Source organism: Notechis scutatus, chromosome 2 (genome assembly GCF_049901735.1).
Source record: "Notechis scutatus isolate UNSWTSFEM ecotype Mainland chromosome 2, rNotScu1.2, whole genome shotgun sequence".
NCBI classification, from domain to species: Eukaryota; Metazoa; Chordata; class Lepidosauria; order Squamata; family Elapidae; genus Notechis; species Notechis scutatus.
The window spans coordinates 232,601,478-232,619,217 of record NC_142010.1 but is presented as its reverse complement, the minus strand read 5'-3'; the positions used below and the strand labels follow the sequence as shown (position 1 = coordinate 232,619,217).

Here is a 17,740-nt window from a genome sequence, read left to right as displayed (position 1 = left end):
AGAACAGTCATAAAGTTACTTTCTCAGTCTGCAGTAACTTCAAGCAAGTGCTAAATAGGGCTAACAATTACCCAGGACTACCTGTATATTATCTATCCGTGTGGTTTACTTGATAAAATATTGCAATGGTTTACCCTTAACTTTTCTTGTCGTGTATGAAATAATATCTTTAGCGATGTTACTAAAGTGGTACCGTATTTATCGGCGTATAACACGCACAGGCGTATAACACGCATCTTCATTTTAAGAGGGAAATTTCAGGAAAAAAATTAAAAAAATTCTGCCTGCCTGCCTTAGTTTCTGGTTGTTTGGGAGCAGCTTCGGCTGAGAATAATAACTATTCGCCTCTTTTACTCAGCCGAAGCTGTTCGATTCAACCATTAACGAAGGCAGGCAGAACGGAGCACTGCGGGCGGGCGGGCGGGCGGACGGGGTGGGGTGGGGAGAAACGGGCGCTCGGCGACAGGAAAAGCCCCCGCTTCTTTGAAGCAGTTTCTTCCTGTGCTGGTGGAGGAGCAAGAGAGCGACTGAGAGAGCTGACCCAGAGAGAAGGACAGGCTTTGGTTGCTTCCTCCCTCCCCTTCTTTCATTTGTGTCCTTGATCCCCGATCCCAGCAGCATTCACCGAAGGCTTCTTAACATTATATCGGCGTATAACACGCATACATCATTTGCCCCTATTTTCAGGGGAAAAAGTGCGTGTTATACGCCGATAAATCACGGTAATTCATCTTCAGCAGCTTTTATCTGCTGCCTAAAGGTGCTGGTTTGCTTTGGTTTGGCAGCTGGGACGTCTTGGGTGATACGCTTGGAGTACGTTCTTTTGGAGTTAGCTTCTGATGTTCTGAGCTTATCGGAATAACCTGATTAGTCCAAATAATATAATTTAAACCTTGCATCATAGAATTACAAGCCCAATAGATGGGAAATCTATGGAAGGAGTACGAAGTGAAAAAATAGTTCAAGAAGAATGTTTTGAAGTGGATGGAAAACTTGTAAAATGTACAGAAGTAAGTGAACGTTACTTTTAAAGAAAAGCCTATGCAAGTTAGATTATTAAATGTCTTCTGAATGTAAAAGAACACTTTATTAACCATGCAGCTGTTTTCATCTGCACTCCCATATCTCATTTTGTCCATTAAATTAAACAGTTTTCTTTGGGAAGATTCTGTTCAGGCTTTATTATAGTGCTTACTCGTCTAAAAAAGATAAAGTTACACCCCTCCACCTCAAAAGCACCAAAATACCCGGACATAAAATCTAAAAAGTTGAAATTTTCAGCCATTGGTATTTTGATGATGACAAGCAAGATCTGATTTTTTCCCATAAATAAATGAGGATAGTCGCTTTTCATTTTTAAAGTTGACATTATTCACTCTGATACAGTGCCAATAGAATAAAAGGCTTCATAATTTGAACACCTCCTATATTTATGTTCCTTACTCCGATTTTTCTTATTTGTTTCTTCATATGATTCTGCCACCTTCATTCTTGTAATGATTATTGTATTATAAACATTTTTGTCCACTGATTTATTGAAAAAGACAGTATTTCTGTATTCTAAATATGAGTGCTTTAATGGTAAGCAAAAGGGTGTAACGATACTAAACAAAAATGGAAATTGACAACTCTGCAGTATATACCTTCTTTAAAGTCCAGGTACTGAACTCTCAGTCCCTCTTTATTTTCCCTTCCCTTAACAATTGTAGCTGTATTTCTAATATTAGAAACATGTTTAGAAACCATACTAATAGCAGTCTAAGTCTGATGTTCAGGGATGGGAGAGGTGGTATAGGAGTTGGGAATGCTGCAAAATGCAGTAGCATAAAAGAGCAAGTGAGGAGGGCCAATTAGAAAGTTCATAATTTCCTCTTTTAAATCTTAAATCAATTCGTTATAGAAAATTGTTTTTGTGATGTTGGTCCTTTCTTGCCATTGTAATGCTGTTTAAATATTTATCTCTTGTATATTTCTAGTGATTAGAATATATAATGCATTGCTCAAGAAAAGCTGTATCATCTTATTTAGTTTTGAAGGGAAATCTACCCTTCAAAATCTAATCTTAATGTTTTAATTTTAAAATTAATACTTTAGGTATTCTACCTGTCAAATGTTAGCGAGCTACACAATAGTGCTCATCAGCTTGCTAAAGAAATTGCATTGGCTTCTTATATTGCACTTGGAAAGCATCTCAAAACACTGAAAAATAATGGAATGAACAAGATAGGCCTCAGAGTCTCCATGGATGCCGATATGGTAAGCTTTTAAAATGTTGCAGTATCTGTAAATATAACTTAGTCATTTAGAGTTGCACCACTGACCCAAAGTCATCCAGCTAGCTTTCATGCCTAAAATAGGATTAGAACTCAATCTCTCATTTCTTTCCTGATGCCTTAAACACTTACTCAACTTACTGTTACTCAAATTAGATCAAAACTAGATGAAACTGACTCTGGTGATAGCATACAAAATGAAGAACTACAGCATGGTCTCAACCGTTTGACTTGCCTAGGCTTCATTGTTGAAGAGGAATTTTCCTGGTCCACATATAAAATTTATAATATAGTTTTATAATATAAAATCACATAATATTAAGAATTTTTGGTCTTATTGGGCCCCATTACGAGCTGTGCACGGCTACTTGTGGCCAACGGGCTACAGGTTGGACATGCCTGAACTACAGGTATTGAAAACCTGCAGGTCTTCTTCCTAGCTAACATCTGTAGACATGACAGATAAACCTACCTAACAGAGAAAATGCAACTCTGTCTCCCTTGTCCAGTACAGGAAAAATTGGGTGATTAGGTAGCATTTATAAATGTGTCAACTCGTCATTTGTCCTCCAAGTGCAAACTCCTTTGTAACAGAATCCATTTTGTAGATAATTTTTTCACATCTGCATCTGTTTAGTAGGTAGCATTGCCAGCAAATAGAATGGGATGCTATGGTATAGTTTAAAAGAGATCAGTTTCTTATTGATTTTAAATATTCTAAAACGTAATTCTGTGTGTGATAAGATGAATATCACTAGTAATCTATTGCATAAATTGTTCAGGGATCTAATATAGTAATTTTTTGTTTTTTCTTTTAGGTAGAATATCAGGCGGGATCTGGAGGCCAGGTTCTTCCACAGCATTACTTAAATGATTTGGATAGCGCTTTGATTCCAGTAATTCATGGCTGGATATCCAATACTACAAGCTTACCACTGGAAATTGAATTAATATTTTTCATTAATGAGTCTCTTTTAATATAACTGGCAAGTATGTTACAATGTAATAAACTGAATTGCTCTATTGACCAATACAAAAACATTATATTATGAATGGAATATTCAAGTGTTTTTATGCCAATGATTTAGCAGTCTTCTAAGAGAGCTTTATTTAATTAAAAGCTGTTTTTCCATCTTTACTTAAACAAAAAATTAATTAAAGCTGTACACTTTTTTTATATTCTGAAATGTTACATTCAATACAGTTAAGGCAAGGAAGGAATAGAGTTAGCATGTGTGATTAAGGAATTATTTTACAGATAAGCTTAATATTCTTTGCAATTACTGGTAAATCTAGTGAATTCTTAACTATTTTGTGTGATTTTTTAAAATTATCATATTTAAATGGAGTAGAAGTTTCTTGCTCCATAGTTAAGTTCAGATACAAAAGCTGTTAATTACGAGAATATTAGCATAATTATCCTATCTTGAATATGTTTCTACAAGTATAATTATCATTATGACAAAACCAATATGTTTTGTGATCATTTTATAAAGTTATAAATTTTTAATATTGGTATATTTTAAAGTATATTATTAGTGGAACGATAGTTTCCATTTTAATGGCTGACTTTGTTATATATTTATAATGGCTTTAATGAACATAAAATGAATACTTTTTATATTAAATACTTAATAATGTTGTTTTCTTCTGTGCTCAGATATACAATTGTTTCTTGGATTTTCCAAGAAGGAATAAGAAGTCAGATGACCCTTAAAGTAGTCATCCTGTAGCAGTAAATCAGACACGAAGCCTGTCTGTGCTCCTTTCTCTACTTTTTGAGACCTATTGATATCCCTGTTTATGTTCAGAGAGAACAATGTATTCGTTTGAATATTCATGAACCGTTTGCCATAAAATACTTGAGGCTCTTTATATAAGTCTTATTTTTGTAATGAGTTATTTTCAATAAGTAAGCATTTATGTACCAGAAAAATAATTGAGATTACTGCTCGAGTAACCTAATTCAAGTTTGATAATGCCTGCGTAATGTTGCTCTTCGTTGTGTATTGTACGAAATTGTATGTCAGTGTGTCTTTGAATTATTTATACTTATATTCCTATAATGGCAAATATATAATATTCTAATTATAACTAAATGCCTTGACATTAGATGTGTATATGAACTGCAGTTACAAATGCAATTTATTGCTCAGAAATTTGACAATTACAGAATAAAGACACGGAAGTGTAGAAGACTCCAATAAACTAGTCCCATGGGCCATTGTAATGAAAACATTGTACTCCTTTGTATCAAGAATTGTAAATTTGTTGTATACTAAATGTGCATCTGTTTCTCTGTTCTGCTACTGTTGAACATATGAACACATGAACAATGTTAAATGTTTGAAGTATTGATCCATAATGTATAAATATGACTTCTTAAGACACAATTTTATATAACACCAAGCATTACTCTGTTAAAAGGACTTTTGTTCTCTGGAGGATGATCCTTTTATAAATACTAACATTAGGCTTTTATTTTAGAATATAAGTATTACTATATAAACAAAAAGATTACCAAAAACTTTGTAAATTAAGCTCAACAATCCAGAAACAACATTTTAATTTTTCTATTTAGATCACTTAGATACGTCTTTTATTTTAGTGGTTCAGTTCAGTTAAATTTCATCAGTTCCTTATTTGTTTTTAACAGTTTTTAAAAAGGTATTCATAACAGCTCTTTTGATAGCACTGATTATAACAACATAGAATAATAGGGTTGGAAGGGCCCTGCTCAAGCAGACCTTATATGATTGCGAATAAATTGTTGTCCAATATCTTCTTGAAAATCTCCAGTGGTAGAGCACCCACATCTTCTGAATAATTGCTGTCATTGTCAAGAAATTTATCCTTACTACTCAGTAGGCTCTCTCTTTAATGATGTTCCACCTGTTATTTCTTGTTCTACCTTCAGGTGCTTTGGTGAATAGGTTGATTCCCTCTTCTCCATAACAGCCGCTCGAGTTCTGGAAGACTGCTATAATATCACCCCTATTCTCTTTGTTAGACTAGATAAGGCAGACCCTTATCTTTGTTGCTCTTCTCTGTATTCTTTCTAGAGTCTCAGCATCTTTTTTGTATCATGGTGGCCAGAACCAGATGCAGTATTGCAAGTGTAGTCTCACAAGTGCAGTATAAAGCGATACTATCACTTCACAGGATCTTGATACTGTCCTTCAGTTGAAGCAGTTTTGGACTGCATTAGTTTTTAGGCAGCTGCAGCACGCTGCTTGCTTATACCTAATTCACTGGGACTCTCAGATCCCTCTCACAGTACCTACTGTTAAGCCAGACACTGTCTATTCTGTATCGATGTGTTTGTGCTTAAGTGCAGGATCTTACTTTTCTCACCACTGAACTGCACCTTGTTGGATTGGGCCCAATGCTCAAGTCTGCCAAGATTCTTCTGAATCTTGAGTTATCTTCCGCAGTGTTGGCTATTTCCCCCAGCTTGGTGTTGTCTGCAAATTTAATGAATTTCCCTTCTATCCCCTTGTCCAGATCACCTAAGAAAATGTTAATAAGTACTGAGCCTATGACAGAGCCTTGAGGTAGTCTACCACATTCTTCCCTCAATGTAGATGTTGTTTCAATCCAATGCTGAATGTGGTTGATCAGCCAATTGTGAATTCATCTAGTGGGGGCATATTGTCTATCCCACATTGTTCTATCTTACCAAGAATTATGCTGTTATAATGCTTACCAAGAATTATACTTTGTCAAATGCCTTAATGAAGCCTAAGTCTGATCCATTGATTCAGTATAAATTATGATGTTCTTTTAATTTAATGTTTCAGTTAATTTAATGGGTCCTTCTGTTCACTAAAATTTGGAGTGATATCTTACTTCATATTACTGTAAACTTGCTGAATAACGTATAAAAACAGACATGACTGTTGAAAGCATAGATAATAAAATGTAAGATTGCAACAACTTCACATCTAATTTTACATACCTAAAGGAACTTTGGTATTTTCCTTTAAATAAAAGTATTCCTTCACTATGTTGGAATATACTTCTGAGGCTTATTGTGATATGGCAGTTAGATGGAAAAGAAAGTTAAATGGCCTTACATAGAGGCCCTCTGTTGCCTCTGGCAAGACTTTGACATCTTTTCCCCCCCTTGTTGCCTACAATTCACCTGCAGTTCATAAGTGGATTGGAACCATCCAAAGATGACTTCAAGGTATGTACAAATTGGTTAGGCATTATCACTCAAAATGACTAGAGCCAGGAATGGGAATAACAAATGTCACAACAGCATAATTTTCTGCTATGTATTGATAGATGGATGGTACATTAACTTAGTGATGAGAACTCTGTCATTATGTGGTTTATTTGGTTTTGTTACGTGAACTATGATTTATTTGGTAAATGAAGTTAAATCAGCACTGTATCAATTCAATCATTATGATTACCTTGTAATATTTTATAATGTATTAGGTTTATTCCTCAAAATCTTTCTTAGGTTTAGCTGAGATTACCAAAATCGTTGGCCTAGTCACATACTCCTCTGACCCAGTGGTGTTTTTGGCCCATGTTCCAGCTGTTCTCTGCCTAACCATGTATTTCCCCATTTTTTCTCACTCTCTTTGTTTTAATCTTGTGTGGTGTTAGGTCTGCCATAGGCTATTTCCTACTGTTTCTTGTACTTTCTTCAAACACTTCTCATAATACTTTTATGACTGTATTTTAAAAAAAACTGACTATATTTTCACTGGTATAAACGTTTAAAAATCTAGAACTACTGCATAGTAATTGGGTCTTCTGGTCATTGAATAATCTACTCACTCTGGACTTCAGTTCCCCAGCATTTTTCCCCCAAACATATTACTGTTAATACTTTAATCATCATTTGCCAGGATTGCTGCGGCTTTCTAACAAAGACACAAATGTCTGTTTCTTGTTTTTAACCTAAGTATAGCATTAATTAAGCATTGCAAATTCAAAATATTGCTTCAAAGTTTCCTTGTATACATGAATGGGGCATTATATATTTCCCTGTTTTTAAAGATTTAAGGTAGCTACATTCTTACCAAGCAGTTATGATTCTTTATTGATTAGCGTAAGGAGGTAGCTCAGGTTGTGATTCCAAATTATAGGAATGTGAAATAAATACCCCAATGTATCTTCCCTTTCCTTTTCTAGCTATCCCAAATCTAAATATTTTAAATATTTCATTCAGCTCAAGGATTTATAAATGTTATGCTGAACTTTAAAAAAAATGCTTTGGAAGCAGATTTAACACCACGCCCCAGAGGGTTAATTCTCTTTGGGTTAGTCAAAGGAAGCATTCTTGTCTTCTCTATTTTATGATGCCAATGATTTGCTAAACATTAAAGGATATTTAAAATTCGAAACAACTTAAAATTATTCTGGGGCCTTTCACGCCTTGGCAAAAAATTCTCAATCTGTGTTTAATAAATTAAAATGTATACTTAAAGTTTAGATTAATTCTGAGATTTCTGTTATTTCTGTTTGTTTTGGCTTGCAGTCTGATGTGTAGGAGTTGTTGCACCCTAATACTTGATATAAGATATACAAATCTTCGAAGTAAAACTAGAATAACACATGACCCTGCCACTATATGATTGTTTATTTTGTGGCCTGAAAAAGCAGGGGTTAATTGGGCAAGTAAGCAGTGAACCAGTGTTTGCCACTTTTTGCCATCACATACTATGTTTTATTCACTAGGCGCTGATAGCCTTATACTTGTATGCTTTCATATATGTCCTCACAGTTAAAAAACTTTTATAAAATCAATAGACATTTTTGTCAAACTCCCTTGCCTTCTGCAGTATTCAACAAATATTAGCTGCAGGATCCTGGGTCCCTTGATTCTTTTGCAACAAGCTTCGTACAGTATCTGGCACTTTTCACTCTGAATATTTCAGCTTCAACCATAACAACACAAGAGCACACAATAGATACAAACTCAAAGTAAACCGCACCAAACTTGATTGCAGGAAATACGACTTCAGCAATAGAGTGGTCAATGTCTGGAATACTCTACCCGACTGTAGTTTCTTCCCCAAACCCCAAAAACTTTAACCTTAGACTGTCTACTATTGACCTCACCCCTTTCCTAAGAGGCCTGTAGGGGGCATGCATAAGCGCACCAACGTGCCTACCGTCCCTGTCCTATTGTTTCTCTTATTCTTTTATTTTTCTTATATGTACCCATTTCATGTATTCACAACTATGTATACTTATTATACTTATTATCTTGTAAACAATTGGCAAATCAAATAAATAAATAAAAATAAATAGAATTATTAAATAAGCCAACTGGAAAACATAGCGTGCAAAACGCCCTCCTACAAATAGCAAGGGGAGGTTTCCCCAAAGATGCAGGTTACAGTTTTAATTTATTTATTTTTATTTATTTATTTGATTTGCCAATTGTTTACAAGATAATAAGTATAAGTGTATACATAGTTGTGAATACATGAAATGGGTACATATAAGAAAAATAAAAGAAGAATAAGAGAAACAATAGGACAGGGACGGTAGGCACGTTGGTGCGCTTATGCACGAATTACAGGAATCATTTACTAATCCTCATAAACTATCAAGCACATTTTACAAATATGGGTTTTTTTTGGCAGAGAAACTACTTAGGGGTTCAGTTTCTACATTTCCATTAAACACTGGAGTCAACTACGGTAAAGCCAATCTGTAAAAGGGAGCGGGGGCCATGCGCATTATCCCTCTGAAGCTTCCTCGGCTGAGCTGGGATTTAAGTCCGGATGCATCATAGAGATGCCGCCAATTCTGCCAGTTGGGAGCTGGCATCCAGACGAGTCCATCATACCTAAATCTGGTTGATGGAAGCTATGCCGCTAATAATAAATCCCAAACCGCAGATTTCAAAGGAGGCCAGGTTAGAATAGTATACGAACAGCGACGCAAATTCGGGAGCAAGCCTAGCCGTCGCTCTGCGGGAAGCCAACGTGGAGGCGGGCGACGGGCAAAACAAAAGCCCTCGGAAGTCGGACTCGGCGAGCTGTGATGCGGAGCGCTTGCCGGAAGGGCCGCGTCAATGCGGCCAAGAGAACCCCGGTTGCACGCCTCAAAACAAGCAAAAGGGCAAACTCTGCCGGGCGCTGGAGGCGTCTGAATAAGACCCGCGATCGGACATGCAAGAAGACGAACCAGGAGGAGGAGGAGCGGGCGCCGGAGGATCCGCGCTTGGAGAACCGAAAGGTACCCGCTCTCCCTTTCCCCCCTTCCGAGTTGGGCTTGGAGACCCCTAGAGCAGGGGTCTCCAACCTTGGCAACTTTAAGCCTGGTGGACTTCAATTCCCAGAATTCCCCAGCCAGCTTTGCTGGCTGGGGAATTCTGGGAGTTGAAGTCCACCAGGCTTAAAGTTGCTAAGGTTGGAGACCCCTGCCCTAGAGGGTGTAGCCATGTGTAGAGCTACCCCGGAGCGGTTCTGGTTTGCTAAACGGTGCGATCTCTTACTGAAGTGGCTCTTCCGACCTGATCGTTTACATTGGGCTATTAAAGCCAAATACCCCCAAGTAGCCGAACAATTTATGACACGCGCTATAAATCATGCAATAATCCCAGCAGAGACTGGAAAGAAGCGCAAGATGTTTTCCCCCCTTGAAAGCCTCTTGCTAGGCAGACTTCCATCCCAAAGTTAAGAAGGAAGGGATTAAGGGACACCTGGGGACCACGTTGAACTCATGTGGACTGCCCTGTACCCTGTTAGTGAGTAAGGGAAGCTGGCGCCCTTTCTCCTCCCCGTCTCCAGGCGTGGGCAAAATTCTCATCACCCAGAGGGAGAATACACTATGACACCTCCCTCCCTCTCTTTCTCCCAGTTGGCATTGCTCAGTTTGAAACAGATCGGACTCTTAAAGCTATTTTTGTGTTTTCAGGGCTGAGGCAGTTTCAACTATCATTCATTGTCTCTGAAATTAAGTTTGTACTGCAGATCTCATGGGTCCTATTGTTTCTTGTCATTACTGGCTTCCTTTTCTTTAAAAGAGGCTCTGTCTCTGTTCAGCTGAATAAACATAAACAACAACAACAACAACAACAACAACAACAATAATAACTGTACATTTTAGGAAGGTACTTGGTTGATACTTAGGACACTGGCAGCAACCTGTATCAACCATTAGCACCAGTCAATGGTATTTGTGATGCATTTTTGAATGTTCGGTTGACTGAGTTTCATGTTTAATGAATAAATTCATTGTATGACCGCTTGTTCCACTGGCTGACAGCTCATACAATCTGGAAATCGTTTTAACCCATTGGTTCTGATTCTGCTCTCTGAGACAGTAGATAATAAATTAATAGAAAAGAGAACAGAAATAAAACAAACAGGTCTCTTGTATGAAATTATTTCTGCCATGGTTTTCCACATAGGATTTTGGAGCCAAAATATATTGGATTATTTTCTGAACACCAAGCAAATTAAAACAAGAGATGGAGCTGAAATCATTTGGTATCACAGAGCAAACAGCAAGCAACACATGAAAGAGGCAATACAGAGTAAGTATTGGAAAATAATACTTGAATGTCAACCAGGTAAGAAAATTTAATTTTTCTTATTGTGTTTGTACTTCATAATAGAGTATAGCAGTATATTTTATTTCAATAATTCTAAACAACAGAGCAGAGTTAAATCACAAGAGCATTACATTTAGTTTGATGGAAGTGGCTGGATATTTTTAGAGGGAATCAGGTTTGTTTTTTTAAGTAATCTGTTAAAGAGATGCTGAATTTCCTGACAGGAAAAAACATGTATGCTTGGAGACAAAAATCTGAAAAATATACTGTACAATGTGAAGTGCATTTGTTCCATTTTGCTTATGTAGCTTATATACCCTACCATTAACCTTTTTCCAGGCAAAAAATGCAGACGACAATGTGGCATATTCACATAATAATTTTAGCCAAAGTAAAGATAAACATGGTTCACTCAATCTAATTTTCTCTAATTATACAATGTATTGAGTCAAAATTAATCCCAACTTGCATAACATGTTAGTTTCACTAATTTCTTGATTAGTATGTTCTGCAAATCCACCCTCTGTTATATATTTCATATTTCAAATTGAGCAGACTTAATCCAAAATTGTTCCAAAGCAAACGTGCATCAGACTAACTCCCTTACCGCACCAGTCTTCCAAGGAAGAAAAAGCGAATTGCACAGTGACTGAAAAAGCAAGGCATTCCTTTGTGAATCCACTGCCAAAGAGTACAAATACGCCCAAGATAAGAGACTGCAGAGGAGAGGGAAGAAGAGGTTCAGAATAAGCAAATAAAGAATTGGTCTTCATTGGATTTCACTGTGTTGTTTTTCGACTTGGGTCTGACATAAGCAACTAAACTGCCTGTACTAAAAACAGAAATCAAATGATTTGATACCCAAAGCAGAGAGAACTGAGTTTTTTTTCCAGTTAGCTGCTCTCTGAGCAATTTCTAATTCTTTTACTATTTTGTATTTTAAAGCAATAGATGTTTAAAGTTCATATTTTAAGTTGTTCTATTGCCTTCCCAATAGACAACATAAGTAATGTGATTAGAATGTATACATATTCATGGGAGAGATGAATTATTCTTATGATCTTTAGTTCATATAATTACCCCAGGATGTAACAGGATAAAATAAATTTTTGATGATTCTTTAATGATTTATCTCCATGACTCTTTAATTGGTTCCTCATAGCTCCTTTTATTCGTTCTCATGTGATATATATATAAGTAGAAGGAAATAAATGCTTTGCTACAAATGACTTTTTAGATATAACAACATTATTGCTATATTTCCATCTTTGTTTTGGAAATAGGTGCTGCTCACATGATAGAAGCAGATGTCCTCCTTTACGATAATCACCCAGTCATGGCTCATCCGCCTGAAACAAATAGTGATAACTCACTCAAAGAATGGTTAAATGAAATTAAAAACACCAACAAAGGGATCAAGCTTGATTTTAAAAGGTAATTTTGGAAATACACATACATACACACACACTTTTAGACTTTAAATAATTAACCACTATATTATTGAATAAGGAATTATTGGTCAAACAATTACCAAAACATACATTATGAAGTGCAATGACATCTGTATAAGTATGCCAAGAATTGCATTTTTAGTATTACCTTTCAGGTAAAGTGCTGAAGGAAACCCTAGAAATAAAAAGCTGAAATAAGATAACTGGCTAATGCCAAAATTTTGACTGGGAAGAATTAGCCTTATGGCTAGTATTTAATATATTTTACAAAACAACACCAGCAAAGAATTCATTTAATGATTCTGTGCACATATCTAGAACATTCATATAATAGTTACTATTATATGATAGTATATGTAATAGCGTAATAGTATAATAATTATCCAATTTTTTTCTCTATCTTTCCATTCACAAGTTGTAGATGTGGATTATTTTTATTCTACATTCTTTTGTATAAGGTGTATTCATAAACTTGTGGCCTAGCAATGATGCCATGGGCAGCCACAGTCACCTGATTATGATTTTCAATGCTCCTTGCCAGCTTCCTACAAGCAAAACCAATGGGGAAGCTGGTAGGAACTCACTCCTACAGCTTTTTTGCTTACCTGTGGTTATTCCACTTATCCTTAGGTAAGTAAATACCACAACTGTCAGTATTTGTCTGTTATTTAATGTATTTTGAAATAATTCAAAATAAAAAGTTGCCAGTAATTAGAATAAATGACATTACAAATCAAATAGGTTTCTATACATGTAATCGTGTTTAACTTAATATGTATATGAAGTGTCACTATGCTTTGTGGATATAAGCCTTTGAATGTGCACGACTTGGTGTTCAACTTGTCATGTCAAGGACTACAGACCTCCATGTGACAAACGGAGGGCTTCACTGCACAAGTTCTTTTATTTTATTCTTGTTATCCTTATTTGCTATTTCATTATTTTGTTAATTTAAAAAATTTAAAAGAAAATGAAATAAAATACGGTAATAGCAAAATTCTGACTTATTTCAAACAATCTCTTTTTCCCTGATCAGTAGAGGGCGCTACAACCCTGAAACTCTTTTCCACTATTTTTTTTTTTTAAACAACTGTGGTCTTTTTTTCTTATGTATGTGTCTGTTTTAAAATGAAGAATTAGCAAAGATGGAAGCCAAAAATCAAGAAAAATATCTTAGAATTTAAATCCCAGAGTAAGCATGCATGAATGAAAATAAATCCCTCTTCCTTCCTTTGCCAGCATCAAACTTAACATTCTAGTATTGTGTCTGTCTTGCTGTCTCTGTACAGTGTCCAGGGTCATTAGATATTTTTCTGTTTGCAATAAAGCAACATGCTTAGCTATGCCATTTTTTAAAAAATTGGTGTAAACAAGTTCCTGTATATGGATGTTGAAATTTTGGAGTCAAGATTTATTGCCACACATAAAATGCAAAGTAATTGGGAAGTTTTTAATTTTGGGAGCTTTGTGGGCATTAAGAGGGAAAAAATTGCAAATTACAAAAAAGGGGAGAATTGTCTTGATTTTTTTTAAACATTTGCATGGTTAAACCACCAAATTTTACTATTAACCCTTCCTTCAATTTAAAACTTAAAAAAAACCCAAACATTTCTTCCTGCCAAATTTGCATTTCCAGTATTTTGATAATCAGTGAAAAATACGTATCCTTTTACCATATACTTTAAAATGTATTGCTTGTTTATAGTCTAGAAGCTGTGAATCCCTCAATGAAGCTTCTTGGAGACCTGCATCTTAGGCAACCTGTTTGGATTAATGCAGACATACTTCTAGGACCTAAAGGAAATCACCCTGTAGATGCAAAGGGATTCCTAGACACAGTGATATCATATTTTCCAGATGTAACTTTATCTTTGGGATGGACTACTGGGAGAATTAATTCAAAATGCAATACAGGTAATGCAAGCCTGTGCTAATGTTTTAAATTCATGTATAGATTCATATAAATTCATATATATATATGTGCAATTCATCTTGTCCTGCAATCAGGATAAGACATTTTTAGGTAGCTGTTTGTATAAAAGGTGATCTTTTATACTGAGGTCACTGCACATAGAGGACTAAAATTCAGCTCATAACCAAGATGGAAAAACTATTAGTACAATCATGATTCCCCATCTCCTTTACTTGTGCAATTTTCAAGACGTGCATATAAATCTGACATGGCTGATATTTATATCAAAATGATTCTTTGATCCCACAACTGTAACATTAATTTCAAAGGCTAAAGCCTTCACCTATAGTACTGTATATTTTGAAAAATATTATACACAGCAGCATCTGTAGGAAGGCAGGAGGAGTTAAAATGTTGTATTGAATTGACAGAAGCTATCGTGTCACTTGCATGTACAAAAGGGACAGAGTTTGTGGAGTGGCAGTAATGCATATTCATCGTTTTGACAAAAACAATGGGTACTCTGGATATTTTCAGTTATGTTACATTACAGTTTATCTTTTTCAATGTAGAGAAGAACAGCAATTTGCAAGAATCAAAGTTTCTCTTTCCTATTCGTATCTCTTCCTCATTCCAGTAAAAAAGGGTTTTAATTAGAGGTCGACAGTTTACCTATCAGAAATTCAGCTTCCATGTCTGAATACTATAGCATTTGTTCCTTCTTTAGGTTATAGTCTAGCCATGGTACAAGAAATGGCAGAACTATGTAGAGATCGTACTCAGCCAATCACTTTTGCTGCAAGAGCTGATTTGGTCTGTCGGTCAAAATCTGAACTTCTGTGGTTACTACAGCAATCAAACAGGTATGATTTGCCCTAACTGAATATTATAATAATGTATAAAAGATTTTACAAATGATTTAAAATAAATTAACAAACCAGAAAGTGTCTGCTTCAACAAAGCTAATACAGGAGTATTTCATTTTCATTTACTATTTTTGTTGTATCTTAACCAGCCATCCTCAAGTCCCCTTTTATGGTTTTAAGAATCTGACTATAGATCCTGAAAACTAATAGCAAGGTACCACCATTTTTGCATGGGGAAATATACCAAATCCATCAACTATGCACCAAAATAGACTTATCATTAGTAAACACAAACACAAAGAAACCTCCTCAGCTTCTCTGCCCAAATGATGCAGCCTCATCTTCCTTATGGCCTTAAGCCAACCCCACCTCAAAACTCTGACCCATGATTTATGAAGATGGAAATGATTGTCTGAAACCAACCATTATGTTAATAAGGATTCTCACTTTTTTATTATTTAATTTTGATGGTGTGGATTCAGTGAAACACTTTCCTCAGAAAGCTTTCATTTGATAGATCCATCATGTGGAAACAATATTTATAACACAATTGAAGTTTTGGCATTTACTTTTATTGCAATACGTATTTTAGATAGGTAGATACCTAAATATCTGTTAGATATTTGTGAAGTAATTCAACTTTGGTGATTCTTCTTCCAGGTACACATTAACCATTTGGACTGGAAAAGATGATGAATATTCCGTAGATGATTTACTCTTCATCAGAGCCAGCTTTGATAAATGTAGAGTTTTTTATGATATCTTGGAGCCACAAAATTCCGAATTCAGAAAAGCCATAGGAATATAAAAAAGGATAAATAAAAAAGTCCAATCAACAATATATTTAGGCTTTAGACTAAGTGAAAAAAAATGCATTAAACTGATTTGTAAATTTCTATCACTGATGGAATACAATTGTACTTATTGTAGTGGATGTTTTCATCCATTTCCCTTCCACAGCTTCCTTCTGCTTCTGCAAAAAGTTGATCTTATTAATGGTATGGAATTTTGGAGGGGAGGGAAATAAATGGAGGGAGATTATGGGAGAAATTATTTCCCCTTGCAGGAATAAAGGCAAAACTAAGATTATAGTTGCATTTTTTTTAAATATCAAACTTTTAAAATCTACTTTAAATTCCAAAGTTTATTTATCCTCATTACAGAGTGAGATTTGTACAGCGAGAAGAGTTTTTTCAAAAACTTTACTGAAACCTTCTACTAAGGTCATTCACGCTCTGCAGCATTCAACTTCTCCCTTGAGCTCTATCTTCTCTCTCTTATGCAGACATCATCCCTGTATCTGTTGTTAGGCTGTGCCCTCATATTACACTGAGGAGATAACAATGTTCTACAAGTGTTTCATATTCAACTTCAATCTACTTAAGCCCACATGACCATTAGGAAAAGAATGTGGGGGATTGTAGTAAAAAGCAGATAGAATTTGATTATTTCTGGTTTAGACAACTGACACTGCCACAAATTGTGGCAAAATATCATAACATGCTACATATTTAACTGACTTGGACCATAGATTGATACAATCTAAGCCACAATAGTATTTTGTTTTTCTTTATAAAGTTAACAGATTTTTTTCACCAATAAACCATGGCTTAGTGCTGTGGGTAACTTTATACTTTAGCAACAGATTCCAAGTTCCCCTGAGATACTAATACTTCTCATATTTTTCATACAAGCAGAACATTTCTAGAACAATTCTACACAAAATGCAAGATATATATCATAATGCGCACTTAAGCATTTCTTTAATAATATAGAAAGTATGCTATTATTAATTGCTCATATAAATCATCTTACGTTTGGTACCTATCTCTAAGCCTTAGTATATCCAGTGATGGGGGAGCACGAACTTGAAAAGCCTTGCCTCTGCACTTCCCTTTATTAATTTGTCTAAAAAAAGGAGTTGGAGATGTTAATGGACATCATTAGGAGGAGATGTGGTGTGTGTCTAGCACATGGGCTACTATTATAAAGGCTGTACTCCTTTACATGGAAACACAAACATTGCCAAATCATCCTCAGGGATATGTAATTACCCTGTTAACAGTTGTTTTCCCAGCTATTTCAAGTGACTCACTAAGGCAACTCGATTTCATTGAGGGCCACATCAGGGTTGTGTTTGATCTCAGGGATGCCAGGTGGGTGTCACCGGGATAGACATAGCCAGCTCATCATCTTGTGTCGAAGCCTCCTGCAGTGCTCTCCCAGTGCGCAGCCCTCCTAAGATCCATTTTTGCTGGCAGAGGCACCATGGGCTGGTCCTTTGCTGTGTCTAGGGTAGCCCCACAGGCCAAATCTAAGCACCCCATGGGCCAGATCCAGCCTGCAGGCCTTGAGTTTGACACCCCTGCCCTAAGGCATATAGGCATTATTTGACTTCGGGCTTTTAATCACAGGACTTTTAACCACAGTTGACGTCTACCTCCTGCTTAAGAGTTAGTGAGGCATCTATGATGGGTCCTCCACAGATACATTTAAAAGAAACAGTTAAGTCTATTCCTGTGGTGGTGGTGCTTTTTAATATGGAGCAAACTGATGCAGAAGGGCCTCACTAGTTTAAGAATGTGTTCCAAAATAATTCAATCTAGGCTGTTCAGTTTTATATCATTACTGTGCAATAATTGCTATAAAGAACTCAAAACATGAAGTTGAGAAGCATGTGCCGTACATTTTTTAAATATAAAATTAAT

The 17,740-nt window shown here is 35.8% G+C and overlaps 2 protein-coding genes across 6 annotated transcripts in view; both read left to right on the top strand.

Moving 5' to 3' along the window:
- ZFYVE16 (zinc finger FYVE-type containing 16) overlaps positions 1 to 4,715 on the top strand; it is a 29,609-nt gene extending 24,894 nt beyond the window's left edge. For 2 of the 5 annotated variants that reach the window (XM_087958242.1, XM_087958240.1), the window contains exons 16-19: positions 905 to 1,010; positions 2,095 to 2,256; positions 3,092 to 3,263; positions 3,934 to 4,715. In XM_087958242.1, the coding sequence (XP_087814368.1) occupies positions 905 to 1,010; positions 2,095 to 2,256; positions 3,092 to 3,256 (433 nt within the window). In that variant the 3' untranslated portion in view covers positions 3,257 to 3,263; positions 3,934 to 4,715. Of the gene's footprint in view, positions 1 to 904; positions 1,011 to 2,094; positions 2,257 to 3,091 lie in introns of all 5 variants that reach the window. The other 3 variants (XM_087958241.1, XM_026671800.2, XM_026671809.2) reach the window with 2 other exon arrangements.
- A 4,280-nt stretch (positions 4,716 to 8,995) lies between these two features.
- On the top strand, positions 8,996 to 15,873 carry FAM151B (family with sequence similarity 151 member B). The gene is made up of 6 exons (XM_026671916.2): positions 8,996 to 9,482; positions 10,660 to 10,785; positions 12,087 to 12,237; positions 13,960 to 14,168; positions 14,894 to 15,029; positions 15,693 to 15,873. The coding sequence occupies exons 1-6, from the start codon at positions 9,416 to 9,418 to the stop codon at positions 15,838 to 15,840; spliced, it is 837 nt and encodes a 278-aa protein (XP_026527701.1). The 5' UTR covers positions 8,996 to 9,415; the 3' UTR covers positions 15,841 to 15,873.
- The last annotated feature ends 1,867 nt before the right edge of the window (positions 15,874 to 17,740 follow it).

Bases quoted from the DNA above. Each gene is read 5' to 3' on its own strand.
- FAM151B (XM_026671916.2), top strand. From the start codon at position 9,416: ATGCAAGAAGACGAACCAGGAGGAGGAGGAGCGGGCGCCGGAGGATCC. The intron at 9,483-10,659 runs GTACCCGCTCTC...TTTTCCACATAG, and splicing joins CGCGCTTGGAGAACCGAAAG to GATTTTGGAGCCAAAATATA. The intron at 12,238-13,959 runs GTAATTTTGGAA...GCTTGTTTATAG, and splicing joins ATCAAGCTTGATTTTAAAAG to TCTAGAAGCTGTGAATCCCT.